Consider the following 22,022-nt stretch of genomic DNA (forward strand, 5'->3'; position numbering starts at 1 on the left):
CCTAAGAATTATACGATATTCTCATAATACCATGTACATGGTTGAGTTCAAAGATGATGCAGCCGCTTGTTCTTCAAGTCTGGATTTGTAATTTTGTAATTTGTAAACGTTATGCACGTGTGTTGGTGTTAATGTTTTTGTTTTTCCTACTTTTAGAAGCATATTGCTTGTTGCTAATCTACGCCCAACTGCGTGTCGACACTCGACAGCCTACCTTTTCCTGCGAAGTCTGAATAAGGTATTCATGATAATGTGTGGAGATCTGATGTTCACTTACAGGAGGGTTTGTGTTTGTCAATGGAAAGAGCATCAGTTCAGTGATTGAAAAGGAAAAAGTAGTCAAAAGGCGAAATTGTTTGATTTCAGACCTTTAGGTTTGTCGGGCAGGGTGAGAGACAGAACCCAAGATGAGCTTAAGCCCATGTATACATGGAAAAATGGGGTTAAGCCCATAATGATTTCACCTCGACTATCTTAGACTAATACGCATTCATCCAAATCCCATGCAATCATAAAAAAAATACTACAAAATTGCTTATGGTTTTCTTGAAATAATCCTAGTAACAGGCTGAGAGGTTTATTTTTGTGGGTTTTTTTGAGGAGTGTAGAGAGTGACATCCTTCGATTGGACTTGGTAATGGGGTGAGTGAGCCCAGGGAGACATTGAAATTGCCAAACTTTGGCAAACACAGTGGGAAACGTCTTAAAGAATGCAGCCATACAAATCCGGATATTGGGTGCCTCTGCTGCTACAAAACACACAGTAGGACAAATGGGAGGCGTGGGGAGACAAAGATGGCTTGTTCAACAAAGTATAAGTTATATAATTAGTCCTTTTCCGGAGTTTGGCAAAGGGGACAAGCTGACTGGTTTGTTTTGTCATCTTTTAATCTAGATGGGTCAAGGTGATGCTGGGCCAATTAGGGGCAAACACTTGTCACCCACCATCTACTGTCTCTTCACATATCTTTTCTTCTCTATATAAGTCCATGCCTGCAGATCATAATCACCTTCACCACTACGCCATTCAAAGATTCAAAGCTCAAGTAGCTTGCGCATACACATGGCTCAGCACTTGCCGTTGTGCATGCCAAAGCTCCGGTCATGGCGACAGTGTAGACGATGGTGTTCAAAGCACATCAGAGAGCAGCGTGGCCGGCTTTATATCATATGGAGATGTGTGGTGATTCTTCTACGTTGGAATGAATGAGTCTAGATGCCGTCGATGATGAAACTTGGTGGGTGGAGTATTCGGCGTTGGGCTGTGGTTTTTGATAGCTGAGATGACCAAGTTTTGGGGTTGAGGCATTTGAATTTCAAGGGACGGGTGCAAAGCTTGATGTGTTAGCATGTCCTGGTAAGACAGGTTGGTCTGGTGTTGAAACATCAGTGTATGATAGAGGTTTACACTTCCCTTTTTCTTTCGTCTTTGTATGTCAAGAGGTATATGTATCATGTCTGTCAATATAATACCTCTGTGACTTTATATAAAAGGGAGACCTCACCCTTTTTACAGCTTTGTTTGTGTTTGATCCAAAATACCCTGCACATAACCCCATCTCAGATGCACTTCTTCCTCTCCATCGCCAATCCCTCCGAGTGAAAAAAAATTGTATGGCATATATAGCAAGAAGTTAATTTATAAAGAATATATATCATCTACAGCCCCTGAGAAAGGCTGTGCGAGTATTTTGTACCTCTTACATGACAGCCTGCTTGACCTTCTCTTTCTGAAAAAATTTATTCTATTAGACTGAAACAGTATTACTATGTTCACATGTTTTGCCACTAATTCATCTTGTACAATGAAATAATAAAAAAAGAAAGCATATTAACATCATAATCTGATCATACAATGCTCTTCCCAAAATGTTGATAACCTCACTTTCCAAGCCTAATGGAAACTTACATTCCAGTCCAAAATTCTCTTCATCTCTTGTTCCCAAGAAGGGACTCCCCGGGATTCCCATGTAACCTTGCAGAATTTGAATCTTCTTCAATAGACTTCTTTGGAGATTGCACTTGCTTAGTTTGCCCTCCCTGAGGAATTGTTGCAAGAGACAACAAAATAAGCTTCTCTCACTGGGAGAACTTAATCTAGCATTGAAAAGGGAAATAATATTTGATAGTGCAGTATGTGAATGCAGCATGCAACAAAATCTTTTACATCCATTCCCTGTATATGTGGTGTGTGTGAAGAAAGCATCACCAATTAATTGCCGGTTCACAATCTTTCCAAAATCTTTATGTAAACATATTTGAATATAACAGTTAGAAATGTAATAGCCATTATTTCATTATAAAGGCTGTTTTATTTGTTAAATTTACCTTCTAATGCAAACTATTTAAGAAACAAACCACTGACCATACTAATGATATTTTCAACCCTGATTACTTCTGGTGTTCCATGTTCCTAAAGCATCTGTTTTTTTTTTTTTTTAATAACTAGATTTACCTTCTTATAGGGCCAAATGCAAAATCAGTGTTGACCTGTTTGGTAGGATTTTAAAGTATTGAGCAATCTAGATAGCATCCAATCACAATCACAACAGAATGTGCATTGAAACCTGATTCTCAATGGTTAAATATTGTTTACTTTATGCCAGTATGCTGACAAATAAGGAATGCAAAGTGAACCAGGGCAAAAACAAGTAATATATAATATTGACTTACAGCTCCCTTGTGGCCAGTTAACCTCCGAATGGATGGGGCCCGTGCTATTGATGATGCAGCAGCAGCAGCAGCAACACGTATTCTGCAAAAACAGTGGAAAAGCCCTTTTATTTTTTTTGGGCAATCACCTTACATTACTACAACTAAACCCTTCTTGAATCCAACAATACCTTTTATGTACATCAACAAATTCATCAGTTTCATCTACGATCTCCTCCTGCGTAAGTAAAGAAAATTATTACTGTATGGTTTACTATAAGAAAAAGGAGAAACTCAAAAAAATGGAAGTGAGACATCAATGGACTCTGGATTACCTGCAGAAGTTCTTCAAATACATCTTCCAGGGTGATGATGCCAATAACTTCACCATCTTCAATATCTTCAGACAACCGTGGCAATCCATTTGTTGCTGCATCACTATGTTGAGATTGCCTGTTTATAATGGTTGGCCTTGAAGCCTTCTCAATGTCAACAACAATGCTTTCCAACTTTTCATCCTGCTTGGATAGCAAAGGAGTAGTTAACTGGGAATCTGCACCTGTGATTTTGTTTTCTTCAGTTATTTTTCCATCCATGACCTGTGGAGCATTTTTGTTTCTCCCTTTAGGTTTCACCACAGCTGCCATATGACTGCTACCCTTCTGAAACTCGTTCAATATGTCATATAGAGGCATATCTGCCGGCACCCTGAGGAAACATCCCGCAAATGGACACTTCACATCCCATGCTTATGTTCTAGAAATAGCATATAAGTGCATATTTAAAGTGAAGTGAGCACACCTTGGAATTCTCCTGATCGAAACAGCACTAACCGGGGTCTCTGTCTCAGCTCTTACAGTGAGAAGACTTTTCACCTAATTCCAACCAGTGATTGAGAAGGATAAGAACCAGCAAAGAGAAAAGCCACCCCTTTATAAGGTCAGCTCAAATCCAACCAAAAGTACATTCAACACATGAAACTTAGTTGAAAGCTTTAAGCTCCACTACTTACCAGTAAAAGTCCAATAACATTTTTTGGATTACCAGAATAGACAGGAACTCTACTATGACCACGAGCAAGAATCTTCCCCATTGCTTCCCTGATTTATTGAGAAAAAAGTTAAAGAAAACATATTGGATATGATATATACTTTTGTTCCATAATTTCTAGTCAGAATAACAATAAAATGGAAAACAGGTGGTGATCATTGAAATTTCAGGCATCCAATAGATACAAAGCCTTTATCTTCAAGGTGGGGAATGGTTACAACTATTGACACATACACTAACTATTGGGCAGTTGCATCTTTTGAGATATGTTAAAAGAAATTTAGACATTTTTTCATTGCATTCCCAAAACCCATTCATTTCTAGGCCAAGCACAACAAAGTGCAGAATGAAATAAACAAATAAACAACCTTGACTATGACACAAGTGTAGCCTATTCTTTGATGAGTATACAAGTCCAATTGTGCAAGTTTTAGAGCAACATGCCATAAATATGGTTGCCACCTTTTAGACCATCCAGGCATCAAAACTCAAGCTCATCAATGTGACACTCTTATTGATATATGTAGTTATTTGTCTAGATCACTTTGACATTATTACAGTATGCATAAGCACCATTTATGCACAAATAATTGACAATTGTGATTCAGGTGTCTGCCTGAATATATATACTTTTCATCATCATAATAGTGAATTCCTGTATGATGTGATCCATGAGGTGTTCAATGTTTTAGTTAAGTGCTATAACAATGTTTGCAACCACTGAAGCCCTGTAACCCAGGCTGTGCCAGATAGTCATGACTAATGCTTTTGTCAACCAGTGAACTAAAACCCACACATAAAACTACATCCTAGCCCTTGCTTTTTTTTTTTCTTCATTTTTTTTAATAAGATCCTGGCCATTACATTTTTGAGGGATGACAAAACAGGGACTGACCAATTACAAATGGTTGCTATCTGGATTGTTTTGCAAAAATGGAGGAAGAGGTATAGTTGCCATTGGGCTATACTCCACAAATTTTGGGAGCTGAACTATAGATGAGATGATTCTAGTGTTGATAACATATTAATTGATTCCATATATACAGAACTGATTTTAAACCAGGGCTTCTACATACATGTGCCATGTGTGTATACCAATTAAGTGACTAATTCCATCAACGCCTTACCCCAACCCTGCTCATTAGTGGAGGCAACTAGGCCCAGGAAGACACATGCCCCTCCCAAAAAAATAAAGTCAAACATTGATTGTGGATAGATTGAACCCTTGACCTCTTTTGAGAAGGCAAAATACACTTACTAATAGACTAAATTTTGCATTTTAGTTACATCCTCCACCCCTTCCCCTAAGATAAATTCCTTATTCTTTATGCCCCACAACTGCCGATGTTACTTAAGGAGAAAGGAGGACAGTTTTAGGGTGGATAACCAGACTCATTTTAGAAAAAAGGAAAGGGGAGGGAAGAAATCAGCAGGCCCTTATGAACTTTAAAATTAATTTTGTTAGCCACTTCCAGAAATAAAAAATTGAAAAAAAAACATAAAATAAAATAATATTAACTTAGGTTTCCAATTTGGTCTCAACTTAAACAACAGATATGGTCCCTGGTTAAGCAGAACAGAAAAAAGGATTCATGTAGCCACTATATCTATGTGTTTGCACTGTGTATTGAGAATTTTGGTTTCAAAGTTTACATGGCCTTGGCTTAAACAATAGATATGGCTCCTGGATAGCAGAATTGCAAAAAGGATCCATGTAGCCAACATGTCTCTGGTAGTTATAAGGATCTTTGCAATATTATCCCAACTGTTTGAGATTCAAGATTATTCCTTTCAATTACATATGCTATTGACAGGATCATATAAGTGTCTGCAGTAGTAGGTTAATCAGGGTCCTAATCCTAAGAGCTTAACAGACCAAAAACCAGTAGAACAAAAGCAAGACAAATTGACAAAGGCAAAAAGCATACCAGCAACAAAAGTTTAGTTAGGACTTACCAGTCCAATTTTGAATTGACATCCAAGGAAAATGTTGACTCAATTGGTGTCATAGCTTCCTCAGCAGTCTGCTCGCCAAAGAAAAGGACGTTAGGATGCTGATTGCAAGTGTATCAGTTGTCTCAATATTTTAAGACTGAAGTCAGAAGTGAGGATTAAATGCAAAGGTAAGCCATTTTGGATCGAGGTGCATAGTGGGACCAGTTCTGAAGCAATATCCACAACTTAATTTGAATTAACAATAAAATTCTGATGGGAAAACTTAATTCACTATCCCAAAAATTCTCCCACCCTTGGCTAAGGGGAAAAAAATGTTCATAAAATGCATATCATACAGTTAAACTTTCCATCATGAAAAAGATGAAGAATCATGACTTGCACAAAGAAAGGGATTAACTAGTATTTACATGTACCAAAAACAACAGAACCACCACTTGCATATTTCAACCACTATCTATGGGCAAAGTGCAAGTTTAAGAACAAGGATGAACAGACGAGTATGCAACATCTTTCATAATTTCATCTGCATTTCCAAGTGTTTATTTTCTATAAATAAATGGCTGCACCGTCAGAAGTGTTGCAATGATGTTTGGACAAGCAATCAAACAATAAACCAACAGCATCTGACATGAAAATTTAATCTCATTCCTACCTTCTCAGTCAAATCGAGAGCCCCACTTATAATTGTTGTCTCATCATGTGTGAGTTCACCTCCCTTGCCAGCCTAGAGATAATGATTGTGGCACGTTATGATATGACATGACATGATATGATATGATATATATATATATATATATATATATATATATATATATATATATATATATATATATATATGAAATGCTGGAAACAAATTCCAGAATTTAATTTACCTCTTGGCCATGGATGGAGACAAGTGCTTTCAATTGAGCCCGTCTAAATAATGCTTCATTATGACCAAGTACCCAGTCTAGAATCTGGAGTCAAATCATAATACTCAATTTATAGCTACTGCAAATTCTCAGTGTTAGCCAGTAAGATATCATGCTAAACAATATAAAAAATTGAGTTGGTAAAGAAAACCTCAAATTAGTAACAAGATGTTAACAGGTGTGAAACCTTTTGGTTTTATATTTTTCCAGGAATAAATAAAGGAAGCTAAAATTAGGTAAAGGCTTCACTCTGCAACAACCAGGTTTACATAGGTGAATATAGGTACAGGGACAAAAGATAAATCAATAGGCAAGAAAGAGGTCTGGAAGGCCATTTATTTTCACAGGTAGAGAGGAAAAGCATGCATTTCTTCAAAATGTGATTTAACATTGAGCGTAAGTGCAGCCCTCCACCATTACTGTTTTTATTTAATAACAATAATTCCAATGGTTGTAGCTGTCAAACTTAATCAAAATCCAGAATTTCTATATATTTAAGGCAGGAAAGCATGGGAGAGAATTAAGAAGCATCAAATATACAAATAAAGCAAAGCACCAACAAAATATCCATTATAAAAGTGAGAAAACTATCAATATCTTAAGTATGTGCAACAGAGGCTCATCCAACCATTTGTTGATAGCACAAAACCTTTTACTCTATTCAGATTTACACATGTTAGCTCCTAATTCATGTCATTCTCATCTCATCTTTGCCTCTTAATATTCATGATTTGCAATCATTTTTAATCTTGTAATTTCTTGTCTTGCCACTGATCCATCTCAACAACCATTTCAAGCTACACAAATTTTATGGGCAAGTTGTTTCTTGACCATCCAACATTTCCTACTATGGAACATGATTATAATCCTTGTAGTTGCCTTATAAAATTATCCCCTCATATGATATGTAGGAGCAATTTGACCCTACAACTCCCCAAACCACCTCACAAGTTCACTTATCCTTCTCTAATATGGACAACCTCCTCTTCCATCACCCACTATTTGACAATGATTGACCCAAGAAAACAAAAACGGTCTACTAAATGAACTATAAGGAAGTGGAGCTTTTCTAAGCAATCTTGATAAACAAACTCAGGTTCATAAAAAGTTACTGAAATCTCAACAAAGTATAGTGAAAATTACCTTCCCAATTGGATAAGCAATTGGATAGCAAATTATCATTAAAATACGGACAAGCCATACAAAATTTGCACCTACAGAAAGTCCATATCTGCTGCATATTGCTTGTGGAATAACCTGATAAAGCAATGGTAAAGGAAGGATCAAACTCCATTTAACTTAAAGCCAAGATATGGAAGTGTAGAACTTATCCAAAAAAGAAAAAAAAAAAGATATGGAAGTGTAAAACTGCAATGTACCTCTCCAAAAGCTAGGACAAAAGTAACAGAAAGCACAATAGCAACAAACTGATTGAAAAGCTTATCCAGGTATAATGGGAGGGCCTGCAGGCAGCACATGGGTAAAGCAGTCTGCTATCAGTAAAACTCAAGCTTATGTCAGAATGTTCTAAGTTCTAACAGAAAGCAAATACCAGTTCAGAAATCAATATAAAATAAATATCAGCTAAAGCTAACAGTGGGTATATTAGCACTATGCATTTAATGTCTGTGACTTGGCCCCTTATAACTCATTTAATAAATATGCTGCCTTCAAACAATATCAGATCTAGATGAACACTTCAGCTTTCGCTATTTTCTCGCTCTACTTTCTTTCTTAAAAACTTCTATTGCACAACGTAACATGTTTGGTTCTCATTTAATTTGTTTTTTTTTTTCTGTCTCCAACCTGTATGGCAGGATTAACACATAATATTCTTTTCACTGGGGCAGAATGAACAGATGAATTGGATTTTGGAAGATATCTCAATTCTGAGAAACAGAAGAAGCTTGACATGCTTACAATTAAAGCTCCATAGAAAACAAGCGAGCCTATCACATATGCATCCAAAAGAGAAATCTCAAACGGTTACCTCCATGGAACAGGCATTGCAAAGAAGCAAAGTCACAAGAAGCTGGTGTTGCTTTTGAACAACTGGAAGGATAGCAGCTGAATAAAGAAAAAATAATATTAACACAGTCTAGAAAAATAATGCCATGAAGCAAGCTTTTTTTCTTAAACCCTACTTATTGTGCTAAAACCTCACAGGAGAGTAAGATGGAAGAGAGAATAAAGCCTTTTTTGCCTTCTGCTAATATTTAGGACTAGCCACTCATTTATGCTCGGTAATACAGGTTGAGGAAAAAAAATGTATTGATAAAAAATCTCCATTTTCTATAACCCCTAGGATCCATTTCCAATCACCAGGCTTGAATTCAATGCATATCTATCACCTCTTTTTCATCGATTGCTATAAAATCTCCCTCCACTGTCAGGCTTCTCTGGCTTATTTACATGTTTCCTATTGATCTTCACACTGTCCATTGTGAGGCTTTTCAATCCACCTAATTACAACTCAATGATTGATTTGTATTTACCACTCTACATTTCGTTTCTGAACAGATTTTGGAAAGAAAATAAGATAAAAAAACATCTAAATGCCATGGTTTTACGGCGATTATCTCGCAATAATGAAAAAAATTTGCATCGACTCAACCAAAATTACCAAATACAGATGTTTCAAAACGTTCATATTCCTAATTTCCCCAACAAACCAAACGGAGCTGGGAGGAAAAGTAGAAGAGAGAAAGAAAGGAAGGGACCTGCTTGCTTCTTCTCGTCAGAAGTGCCGCTGCGCTGAAGAATCTCGAGATCGACGCGGCCGAGAGACATGAGACCTAGGGTGAGACCAGACATAATACCGGCGAAGAGGACGAGAAAGCAGCAGATCCCGACATAGATGAAGAACCACAAGGAGCCGAAGGCGATGTCACCACCGCCGAGGGATTCGGCGCCGAGATTTCTCGCCGCCATCCGAGCAATGGCCACAGCATTAATCAGCTGCATCGAATTCAGATTCAAAGAATCAGAGCTCCAGAGACTCTTCTCTCTCCCTTTCTCTCTCTTCCTGGTTTGGTAGAGAGTTGCAGTATCCCGAATGAGAACGAGAATTAGACTCGCGGTACTTCCTGTACACGTGTTGAATGCAGGGTAGGGGCTTTCTGTCCTCCTTTCTTGCGATGATACTTGGTTCAAAGGATAAAATGGTAAAATGGTATATTCATGCATCACCTTTTCCTTTCATATATAAATATCTGAAAGGAAGAGTAAAACTGTAATTTAAAACTTAGGGCTTGTCTGTACACAGTACACGCAATAATGCATTAATTGACAAATTAGGCAAAACTGTAAGTCAACACTCGGTAACACGTGATGGAATTCCGAGCTGCGGGTCAAAATGTCTCATTTATTAAAAAAATATATACCACTTTTTAAAATTCAAATGGAACTCTTTGATACGTAAGTGTCATACCATTTAAAAAATATAGTTAAAGTTACAATTATCAAAATGCTTCATTTTTAAACTAAAGTTTTAATTGATAATTGAGAATTCATTTTTAAAAACCGTAGTTACCAATTGAGACTTTATTTTTGAATTAAAGTCGTAGTTGTCAACTGAAACTTTAATTAATTTTTTTTTAAATTAAAAATTATTAAATTATAATTTTTGATTAAAATTTAAAAAACATACTTAAATAATAAATTATTTATATTTAAACTTAAGAATCTAATATTTCTTCAATAAATATAAATTGATAAATAGAAAGTATTATAAATGAATGTTTTATTTATTAATAAATTAATATTTTTAAAATAATAAACTTATATAACATATAAATAATATATAAAATCGTATTATTTATTAATTTAAGATATTTAATTTATTGTTTTTTAAGATATTAATTTACTTGTATTATGACAAATTTATCTTTATCGAAATAATAGTATATTTTTAAGCCGCATTTGCTAAATGATATTTCAATTATAATTTTTTTTACTTTCAAATTTAATTAAGATATTTCAATTCTAATTTTTTTTACTTTCAAATTTAATTAAAAACTATTAAATTACAATTTATTATTGAAATTAAAAATATATACTTTAATAAAAAATTATTTATATTTAAACTTAAGAATCTAGTATTACTTGAACATAGAAGATATTATAAATGAATATTTTATTTATTAATAAATTAATAATCTTAAAATAATAAACTTATATAGCATATAAATAATATATAAAATTATATAATTTACTAATTTAAGATATTTAATATTTTGTTTTTTAAGATATTAATTTATTTGTATTATGACAAATTTATCTTTATGGACATAATAGTTTAAATATAAATAATTTATTTTTAAAGTATAAATTTTAATTTTAATTTAATAGTTTTTAATTAAATTTGAAAGTAAAAAAAAATTATAATTGAAATGGTTAGTAACTGTGGTTTAAAAGTATACTATTATTTTGATAAAGATAAATTTGTCATAATATAAATAAATTAATATCTTAAAAAACAACAAATTAAATATCTTAAATTAATAAATGATACAATTTTATATATTATTTATATGTTATATAAGTTAATTATTTTAAGATTATTAATTTATTAATAAATAAAATATTCATTTATAATATATTTTATTTATCAATTTATATTTATTGAAGTAATACTAGATTATTAAGTTTAAATATAAATAATTTATTATTTAAGTATATTTTTTAAATTTCAATCATAAATTGTAATTTAATAATTTTTAATTAAAATTTTAATTTAAAAAAAAAATAACTAAAGTCTTAGTTGGCAACTGCGGCTTTAGTTCAAAAATGAAATCTCAATTGGTAATTGCGACTTTAGTTAAAAAATGAAACCTCGGTTGATAATTGCGGTTTTAGTTTAAAAGTGAAGTTTCAATTGCTAACTAAGGCTTTAGTTTTAAAATGAAGTCTTAGTTGACAACTGCGACTTTAGTTCAAAAATAAAATCTCAATTGTCAATTGAGGCTTCGATTTAAAAATAAAGTCTCAGTTGTCAAATGAGTATTTAACTAAAATGATGATGAAAAAAAATATTTTTTAATGTCATGGCGCATATGTGACACCAAAGAGGCCAATTTGAACATAAGTTTCAAAAAGTGGTTAAATGTTATATTTTTTTTTAATAAATGGGTCATTTTGAGCCAAAACTCTAGAATTCTTGCTATCATGTTCCTTCATCAGTCTTTTATTCTTCAAATTGACAAATAAGAGTACAAAACTGTTTTTGGACGCAACTATTTTTAAAATTAATTTGTTATTTTTAAATTTTTTTTGGAAAACCTCATTTAAATTTATTTTCTATTTTTTTCATTTAAGAATAAAAAATAAATGTTTTAAAAAACATCTTTGAGTTATATAAATATTTAAAATGATTAAAATAAAATATTACTCATAAAAATTATTTTTAAAATACATTTAAAAATATTTTAAGTTTTCAACAAATTTTTGTTTTATAAAATATCATAAAACAATTTTAAAAAATTATTCTAAACAACTATTTTTCAAAACTTTTACTAAACAAGTAAGTTTGATAAATTTTTGAGATAAAATATAATTTTAAGAATTTATTATGAAAATAGGTTGTTTTCCTGAGATTTTTTTTTTTTTTAGTGTTTTCAATTATTTTTTATACAATATTTTGATTGACAATTAAAAATATAAACAGTACTTATATAAAAAAAAAACTTAGTAGCTTTATGCACAATAATTCAAAAAAATTGTTTCTTATAATTGATTTTTTTAACAGAATTTTGCTCCTAACTTTTTCATTTTTAAAATTAATAAAAATTATTGATTTTAATAAATATTTAATCTCTAAATTATTTTTAAGTTATCATTAAAATTGATGATAGTTGGATTATTTTTAAGTAATAATTCATGCTCAAAACAAAAACAATAGTTTTTTCATGATGACAACTTTACTAAAAATTTATTATTTAGTTAAATTTCATAAAATTAAGCTTAATTATTCTTAAACTACTAACTTAAAACTTATTACTGATTTTTTTACTTTAAGCATGAAAGTTGTTTGATAAAAATAATTTAAAATTTATTTCAAATTATTAAATTGACATATTTGCCCTCATGAATTTTAATTAATCTTTATATTTTTATTAATCTTGAGTAATATTTTTAATTATAAATAAAATAAATTTACAATGATTAAATATATTTACACGAGCTTACTGGATGTAAATGAAATTATCCCTTTTGAAGATCGCAAGTTACAAATGAATAGGGAAAGAATGGAGGAGAGGTAAAGCTCAAATGAGTGACACCGAAGAACATCCAAGACACTAACAATTGTGTGTTACCAATTTTACAACTCCAAACCGAGCTGAACATGTCCATGTAAGAACTTGTACAGTTGTATGGTGCTGCCCTTGCATGCCTTTTGGAAGGTCCAGGCTTTGCAACTGTAACAAATACAAACCTGCCATGGAAACACCTAACAGAAAAACCAATTTTCATTAGATGAAAAAGGCTTTTATGGCCTAAAAAAAACTATAGTGAGAAATGCGACCTATTACCGATGATTCATACCATTCAGTCCATCCATCACTTTCACAGCCGATTGAGCAGATTCTTTTGTAATCCATGAAAATCCCAGAGGTTGACTGGAAATTTTGTTTCTCATCGTTTTCACTGCAAGATGATGATTAGCATAAGAGAAGAGTAATCAACGATTATATTGGCAGGTCACTTTCACTATAATATGACGATTAGCATAAGAGAAGAGTAATCAATGATTATATTGGCAGGAATTTGTAACATCAGAATGAATATGTTTGGAGCAACTTCAAACAAAAAATGATTATCCATGTGAAGGAATCACGGCAGTTATCACTGTATGATGTTAAACAGCACAATGGAGTCATATTCTTTCTTTTTAAAGGACAGAAAACTTTCACTTCCTTCAAGGTATGAACTTAGAAAGTAGGTGGCCGCCACACAAGCTTAAAGAGACTTGGTACCTTTGAAATCAACAAAAGATAGCTTGAATTTAAGACACCCTTTTGACCAAAAAGAATACTACTACCTCTTTATGTTCTTTCTCTATTGTTATGGCAACCATTAAATCAAATATCGGTTTTAACCACCCTTTTTCCAAGCTTGTTCAGAGGACAATTCTCTGCCCGATCAATTGAGTGAGTACAACAACATGCTTGCCCTTTTTCACAAATATAAGGCTTGTTGATAGTAGTTCAGGTTCATATTGTTCTAGTTTGGATAACTAATTCAACTATCACAAGACCAACATTTTTGCCTAAAACATCATAACACTCACCAACTCCGTATCTCTGAATTAGCAAACAAGTCCCATGGACTAAAATTCCCCATTCATACAAGTCCTTGCAAGTATTTTTTTTAAGTAATTTCACTCATTCCAAATTAGCAAGATTCAAATAATAGCATACATTATGAAAATGGTCCTCTGTGAAATTGTACATTATTTCAAAATAAAAGACATTTATGAATTTTGTTGTTGAATAAGCAATTCAGATAATCTAATGAGAAGCTAATCTTTCTGGGAGTTACTTCTGAACACATTGAAAGGAGAGAGAATTTTGGAAGATCCTTACATTAGAACTTGTATGGTGCTGCCTTCACATGCCTTTTGGAAGGTCCAGGCTTAGCAATTTTAACAAATACAAACCTGCCATGAAAAAACTGAACAGGAAACCAATTTTTAATTGATGAAAAGGGCTTTATTGCCTCAAAAAATTTAGTGCGAAACACAAAATATTATCAAAGATGCATGCCTTTCCATCCATCATTTTCACAGCCAATTGAGCAGATTCTTCAGTTGTAAACCAAGCAAATGCAAATCCCAAAGGTTGAGAAGAAATTTTATTTCTCTTGATTCTCACTGCAAGATGATGATTAGAAAGAGAGAGGAGTAATTAATGATCAGATTGGCAGGAATGTGTAACATTAGAATGGATGTGTTTGGAGCAACTTCAAACATAAAATGACTTCTAAATTCTAATATCTCCATCTCAATATTTAGCATGGGAGTCATTCATTGGATGAGTTTAAACTGCACACATTTCTAATTTTCCAAATGTGGTAATGCTTCTTCTTCTTTCTGAAGGGAAGTAAGTTTTCACTTCCTTTAAATGTGTCTAAGCTTACAAATTTAACTGTGGCTAGGCTACACAAGCTTAAAGAGACTTGATAGCTTGAATTTTTGAGACACCCTTTAATAGTATGAGCTGATAATGCACCTCCCTATCTCGCTTCTCTATCATTATAGCAACCATTAAATCAAACCTCATTTTTAACCATCTCTTTCCTCAAGTTTGTTCAGATGAAAACATCATAAAACCCATTAACTCTATTTCCATGGATTACCTACTACATCCCATGGACTAAAATTCCCCATTCATAAGCTGATACACCGTACACGTCTTTGCAAGCCTCTTTTCAAGTAATTTCATTCATTCCAACCATTTTCATAAATGTCAAACTGCCACACAAATGATTTATATACACAAAATAGCCCTTGGAAGTGTTCCTAATATGGGTGCCTCTAATCTCCATAGATATGAGTCAAGTTTTCTCAAGTTTCAAAACTCCAGCTCAAAAAAGTATGAAGTGTACACAAAATTGATAATAATCTAAGAAAAAGATACTTCTCCATACTAATATTCAATTAGTGGCATGTATTAGGGGATTGGTACTCTCTGTGAAATATATTCGATTGCAAAATTGAAGACATTTATGAATTTCTGTATTGTTGAATAAGGTATTCTTATGTGTACACAAAAACCTTTGCTGACTTCCCCAAACTGTGAAAATGCCTTCTTCAGACTTCCCTCACAGGTGGATTGTGGCAGTCCTGCAACAGTTGCCAGAAACAACAAGTTCATTTTTTCATGTAAAATGGATTTAAAAGAATGAGTGGCAAATTGGCAATGAACTCCGGTGAAGAGGCGAGGACACCTTTTATAAAGATTCTTGTTGAAGAAGATTCATCGTCAGTTGCGCAGCACCGGAGACATGGATAACGGAGACCGGGCGACGCAGACGAGATTGAAACTGGATGGATTTTGCGATTGGTGGTTGTTGAAACTGTAATTAGGGTTTTAGAAGAATGTTTATGGGATTGAAGCAATGAGAACGACGATGGAGACCACCCAAACAGGGCCATTCCAAACCCTAATTTACAGAAATTACACGAACCAAAAGCACCCTTTCAACCAAGTATGAAAGCCTCCAAAACCCAGCCCCAAGGTTTCATGTCAGGCCTGGTTAAATGCTAAATAGGCCCAATGAAGCCCAACTCTTTAGATTGCCATGCAGAAAGGTAAACCAATTCGGCCCAATTAAGCCCAATTAAGGCCCTGTTTGAATCAACCTCACAGAAGCCAAAATCCCATTTTAACTTCAAAAAAATTATGATATTTTATTCTAATTTAAAATTTTTACTTAAATTAAAAATTAAAAATAAATTATTCTAAACACAGCCCAAGTAAAAAATCGAAAGGACAATTTTGTTTCACGTCTTTTATTTTATGACAGTGCATCGAATAAGTTGATTTGGAAAAAAAAATAAAAATAAAAATCAAGCACGTTGGATGAATAGAATATTATCAGGGGAAGGACTGAAAAAGATTTGAAGAAGAAAAAACATGGAGCCACAATAACAATTCATATAATAAACTGATCGAGTTTTCTTTTCAGATGAGAGTATCGAATCGACAAAGATAAATTTTGATTCCATTAACCGAACGGAAAAAGTTATTCCAAGATGCTTGTAGCTAGCTGTATCTGATTAAGGTCTGGTAGAAGTTTGTGATATATGTTGATTAGACCACTGAAGCAATATGGGAAAAGGCATCCATTAGAGTATGCCACTAATGGCAAGGGATCATTTTACAAACTATACAAAATAGTTCAATCAGCATAATAAGTTGTGTCTTTGCTTCCCGACTACGAAAAATATGCCAAACATATTGTGACATCCCATCTTGTGTCGGGAAAAAAAATAGTATTATATATGTATGAATTGTTTTTATTCATATAAATGCATTTTAAAATCGGGAAAATATTTTGATTTTAGAGTAGATAATATTTACTCTTGGATCAGGCTTTGGTCATCTCATTTGTTGCTCCCCAATAAGAGGCTCCCATGATTTGAACTCATGACTTTGGTTTTAATATTAATTTTTAGATTAAATTTTGACTATCTTATTTGAAAACCAATTGATAATCAATGAAAATAGGTCAAACATTTTGTAACATTTGACATCATATGACACAGACTTGTTCTAAGAGTCATCATTTAAATAACATATTCTTGAGCTTAAAAGCGACATTGTTGTACCCCAACATCTACATATGATAGAATAAATCATTACAAATAATATCGGAATTGATCCCTAACTTTAATGTGAGAGTTAGTTTATTTGGTTTGTTAAAGGTACGGGTTTTTAAGCCAACAAACAATATTTGTATAAATAATAAAAATAGCTAACCAATTAATTAATGTGTTAATGTGAGAGCTAAAAAGGTAGTTACTGTATATGCATAGTTTAATGGTAAACGTGGATTCCTTTGGATGGGGATGAGACTTTAGGTAAGTTAATATCAATTTCCATTGGCTAAAGAATTGAAGGACATGTGGATGGAGTCCCATGTCTCAATTCTTAAGCCAAAACAGTCTTTGTCCTTTGAGTTGGGCACATTCATCATATGAAAGAGACCACCAATACCCAACCAAAAGAGCAATTACGTGTATGAAAATAGTACAAGAGACCTGCCAAAATAGTTTCAAAGAAAGAGAAAAAGTCAAAAAACCAAAGGCTCTTCACCCTCCTAAAGAGTAAGGTCGGAGGATGTTGATTCAATCTTGAGTAAGACATCTTGGAGGCATTTGCCACCTTATGGATTCTCTTTTTAGCCTAACACTTCTGTCCTTTTGTATATACGGTTTTTTTTTTTAAATTTTAATTTATTGTTGTTGACCACGTTTGATAAAATATAATACATAATTATTAATGATTTAAATTAATTTTAAATTAAATTATACTTAAAATGATACGTCAAAGTTATTCTTAATTTTAGATTGTAATATTAAGTTTTTTTTATCAAACATATTTAATACATTTAATAACTTAAATTAAGTTATTAATTTATATTATGTTAATAAGTTGATTTATCAAACACCCTTCGTATAATCTATTTACTTATGACAAATTAATAAAAAAAAATTATAATAATTATATTGGGTTGATTTAGGGCATGTCGAGACCGTGCATTATTGCATGATAGAAATGCGGTGTCCTTTGTGGGTACTCTCAAAGATGGACGAACTAAATTCTTTTGGAAAACTATAAATTTGCTAATTTGAGGACATATATGCATTGATTAGCTATATTGGATGTATATTAAGATAGCAATCGAAGGTGGTCCATTTGACTTGTATATTGTAATTTGCTCATTGAAAACAAATGCTTGATTCGTTGATGGATGTGTAAATCTTTGATTAATATGAATGAAAAAAAAGACAAAATTAGATTCTTTTGGAAAACTACAAATTTGTCAATTTAAACATATATATGCATTACTTAACCATTCTGGATGTATGTTAAGATAGTGATTGAAAGTGTTCCATTTGACCTTTATTCTGTAATTTGCCTACTAAGAACAAATACTTGATATGGTAATGAAAGGTGTGAATTTTTTCTCCGGTCAACATGAATTCATCACATCTCAATCAACCCTAACTTTTTATAAATTGAAAAAGATAAGAGGAGAAAGGGGAAAAAAATAAAGGACAACACAAAATTGCCCTTGGTCTTTGCTCTTTTATGGTCGATGCATGTATCAATTCGTTTTGTCAATCTCAATGTAAAAATATTATTTTGATTACACATTCATGAGCACATTTGTACATGTATTACTATCACTACCCATGACTTTAGAAGCTTAGAAACTAGAATGATTACATTCCTTTTGTTTGGGATGCAAAGGTAAGGTTAGGGTAGCTAGCTAGAAGGCAAAAGGTAATATTGATCCAACGGGTGAACTTTTGTGATAAGAGACCGTTAAAAGCCAAAAGAGGTTTTTTTCTATAGTGGGTCCACAATAGGCTTTTGAATATGGGGTGGTGAGTGGGGATATATGGAGAGAATGGAGATCATATTATATAGTTGGAATCATGTGGCATGAAGACGACAATGGTTTCTGGATTGGTCCTACCAATACATAACCCCTTTTTTCTTTTGTCCATACACTCTGATTCCCACCAAAATTTCCCTTACATTTTTCATAAAATAATTGGGTAGTTCACAGGTTCAATCACTACCCTTCACTCCACCATTTCAAAGGACCACTCTTCTTCAAGACTACAAAACCGACCCCTGTTGCATATTCCAAAGGTCGCGTGCCTACCATGCTTATGCTTTTGTTTTGATCTACCATTCCATATAAATTCTATACACTTTGTGTTATGTATATGTCATACATAAACGTAAGAATACAAAGATCAAATAATATATGTATAAAGGCACACAAAATTTTAATGTAGTTAGATAAATCATTTCAAATTAGAAATAACAATGTTATCACATAATAGGAAACAAATATAACTATTAGTCTCGAAACATTTCGTGTTTTCCTTTCTTATTTTTATCAAATATCTTTTTCCTTTTTATTTTTACGTCTTTATCTATCGTATATAGTCTTCATATTTTCATTTATATTTTATAACATTTTTTTTACTCATTACTTATAATATTTATAAAAATGTCCTTATAACTTTATTTTATAATTAAAAACCTAGTTATAATAAAATATCAATTTAAAAAATATTTGATATAAGCGTAAAAGAATACCAAATTTGAGACATTTTTCAACGGTTTAAATTAAAGATGTTGGAATCATATTCAAAACTATATATATTCCATAGACTCATACAACCAATACATATACAACCCAATGTCAAAGGTGGCACACAGGTAGAACCAAAAACGTCTTCTCTCCATGTCTTCTCTCATCTCATCCTGTCCCCCTCTCTCTCTCTCTCTCTCTCTCTCTCTCTCTCGTCTCACTTCCATACATGGGAAAGAAATGGTACACAACAGTGGGTCCATACCTTTATTACTATTCCCACATCGACAATTCACAAATAGGGGATGGGCCCCACCCCACAAAGAAAGTGCCTCCACAAACGCCACGCACCAAAGTCTGTACGGAAAATAGGCGCCCGCATTTTAAGTAGGCACCCTCTCTGTTTTCTAAAATGATCCTTCTCCAATCGTACGGCTGCACAAAGCATGCTGCTTAACGGCCATCATGGCGATCTCCTTTTTGGAGCCGCCGTAATTTTTTTTCTTTTTTAATCTTACCAACCTCCAAAATACCAGAAAGGCAAAAACCAGAAAAACAAAAACGGAAAAATATGATACGTGGCGGCCAACCAGGTGGTGTCGTGTTATTACTGCGGGGGTAAGATTTTGTGGGTCCCACAGCCTTTAGTGACTTGCGGCCGCCACAGCGGTCATGGGCACGGTGGAGCCGATGATGGCAGTGGACGGAACCGGAACCGGAACCACAATGTTGGGCACACAGTCTTGGTGGCGGAGGAAACAGCCGACGATGTCCATGCTCGGCCCTGCCACGTGCTTCTCCCACGCTTCCTCGGCGTCGTCCCCTCGTTTTAGGAAGGCTTCAGTGGCGTCCAGGCGATGTATTTTCCATCCCCTGATGTTCTGCAGCCGGTGAATTTTGTCTAATTGGGAACAAGCTAGTTTGCAGGTGTTCTCTTTGATTTTAGCAATGGCTTTTCTCAGATACTGAGCTGCAATTTTATCCCCAACAATTCTTTCGCCTCTTAGAAATTGATCCATTTCCGGAACTCCAATTGCCCGCCTAATTCCCCGTGAGTAATCGGCCTCCGGGTCGAAGATTCTTCTTACTTCCTCCACCAACCCCGCCTCCAACATCCGATCAACTCGCTCTGATACAAAGCGGTGAAGTACAGGCAATGAGACGTCAACCCAGAGGAAGCAGCACTCGTACCTTGATTTGAATTCAGGGACGTCAGTCACTAGAGCTTCAATGAATGAATTGGAGCCACCGGCGATGATGGGATGGCGGTTGCGAGCGGTGATGGATTGGATGGCTAGTGATGCGTGATGGCAGAAATCCATGGCGGTGAAGTTGGTATTAGGATCAGCTATCCCCAACAAATGGTGAGGGACGCCGCGACACTCCTCCTCTGTCACCTTATTCGTGACTATGTGAAGGCCCTTGTAGACTTGCATTTTGTCGGAGTTTATGATTTCAGATGGAAAACGCGTGGCGAGGTCAATCGAAAGCTTCGATTTCCCCGTGCCGGTGGCTCCTATCACGAACACCACCTTCTCCTTCCGGCGCCGCGGATTGAAGAGCTCCATGTTGAGCCCTGAAATATCCAGTAGGGGCGTCTGTGCTTGCTTGCAGGCAGACAAGATAGTCCTCATCATGGAGCAGAGTATATCTTAAACTTCTGCTCATCAAGAAAAACGCAAAACAAAATTTAGTACCCCTCAAAAAAAATTCAAAAAAACTGTACCCCACCCATTCTCCAGGACCACCATACCTTAAATATCGCAGACGACGCGGCGACCCGAACACTGTACGACTCTGTACCAAGCACTTTATCTGCAGATGGAGCGGAGTAGTGGCTATGGCGGAAAAAAAGCTAAAAGACGATAGTGAAGGAAATCAACAAACAAGCAAAGGTGTATGAGAAACCCAAGGGCTTTCTCAAAAGTACTATACGCAAAAGCCACTACTGTTTTCCTCACAAGCTGAGCACCACCCACAAAAGACTGTACACAAATGCTTATCTTGTATCTCTATTAACACTACTTGAAAATAAGGGGGTCAAGAAAATGAAATTTTGTTTGTGGGCTTGTCAAGATGATTAAGACAATGACTGAGAGAAAATGGAGAGGGAGAAAGATCACCTTCCTGGAAGCTCTCAATAATAATCAGCTGGCTGCAGGTAGCAACCAAAGATGGGGCTGGCTATTTATTGTGGCGAAGTGCCGAGGACTGGTAAGCCTGTGCCAAGTGGTTCCATAGATTTATATAGTTCATATTATAAAACCAAGAATTTTTTCAGATGGGACAGCTCCCATCATTTCTATGGAGACTTCCCCTCAACTTTTTTTTCACCTATCTCCATTTTTTCTATCTTAATTTATAAATTTAATTTTTGCGTACATTCCAGTACTCCGTAAGTCTGTATGTAACCTTCGAGTCTTTGTAAGGCTGCGTTTGTTTGTGTTGTAAATGACTTGTTCCTCGTTTGGGTTGGAGTTCATGTCCTCGTTTGATGATAAACAGAGCCACACTGCACAAGAATCAGAATGGGGCGGCAGGCAGAGTTGTTTTCAAAAAGAGGTGGGCAAAAAGAATTTCATTTTAGTGGGTGTGGATACCTTTTCTTTTATATAT

The 22,022-nt window shown here is 34.2% G+C and overlaps 3 protein-coding genes across 3 annotated transcripts; all 3 read right to left on the reverse strand.

Annotated features, from left to right (window-relative positions):
• Positions 1–1,727: 1,727 nt before the first annotated feature.
• On the reverse strand, positions 1,728–9,744 carry LOC100252921 (DUF21 domain-containing protein At4g14240). Its single transcript, XM_002280138.4, has 13 exons — positions 9,290–9,744; positions 8,560–8,636; positions 7,949–8,032; positions 7,713–7,826; positions 6,531–6,614; positions 6,311–6,382; positions 5,659–5,726; positions 3,665–3,752; positions 3,454–3,527; positions 2,988–3,360; positions 2,844–2,890; positions 2,674–2,755; positions 1,728–2,040 (listed from the first exon to the last, which is right to left on the reverse strand). Exons 1-13 carry the CDS (start codon positions 9,531–9,533, stop codon positions 1,930–1,932), a joined length of 1,518 nt encoding a protein of 505 aa, XP_002280174.1. The 5' UTR covers positions 9,534–9,744; the 3' UTR covers positions 1,728–1,929.
• Positions 9,745–14,025: 4,281 nt separating this feature from the next.
• On the reverse strand, positions 14,026–15,798 carry LOC100254593 (glycine-rich RNA-binding protein 3, mitochondrial). The gene is made up of 3 exons (XM_059736832.1): positions 15,516–15,798; positions 15,343–15,411; positions 14,026–14,439 (listed from the first exon to the last, which is right to left on the reverse strand). The coding sequence occupies exons 1-3, from the start codon at positions 15,721–15,723 to the stop codon at positions 14,279–14,281; spliced, it is 438 nt and encodes a 145-aa protein (XP_059592815.1). The 5' UTR covers positions 15,724–15,798; the 3' UTR covers positions 14,026–14,278.
• Positions 15,799–19,461: 3,663 nt separating this feature from the next.
• Positions 19,462–21,671, reverse strand: LOC100249482 (adenylate isopentenyltransferase 5, chloroplastic). Its single transcript, XM_002277555.4, has 2 exons — positions 21,160–21,671; positions 19,462–21,066 (listed from the first exon to the last, which is right to left on the reverse strand). The coding sequence occupies exon 2, from the start codon at positions 21,041–21,043 to the stop codon at positions 20,051–20,053; it is 993 nt and encodes a 330-aa protein (XP_002277591.1). The 5' UTR covers positions 21,044–21,066; positions 21,160–21,671; the 3' UTR covers positions 19,462–20,050.
• Between the last annotated feature and the right edge of the window lie 351 nt (positions 21,672–22,022).

This window comes from Vitis vinifera, chromosome 5 (genome assembly GCF_030704535.1).
Source record: "Vitis vinifera cultivar Pinot Noir 40024 chromosome 5, ASM3070453v1".
NCBI classification, from domain to species: domain Eukaryota; kingdom Viridiplantae; phylum Streptophyta; class Magnoliopsida; order Vitales; family Vitaceae; genus Vitis; species Vitis vinifera.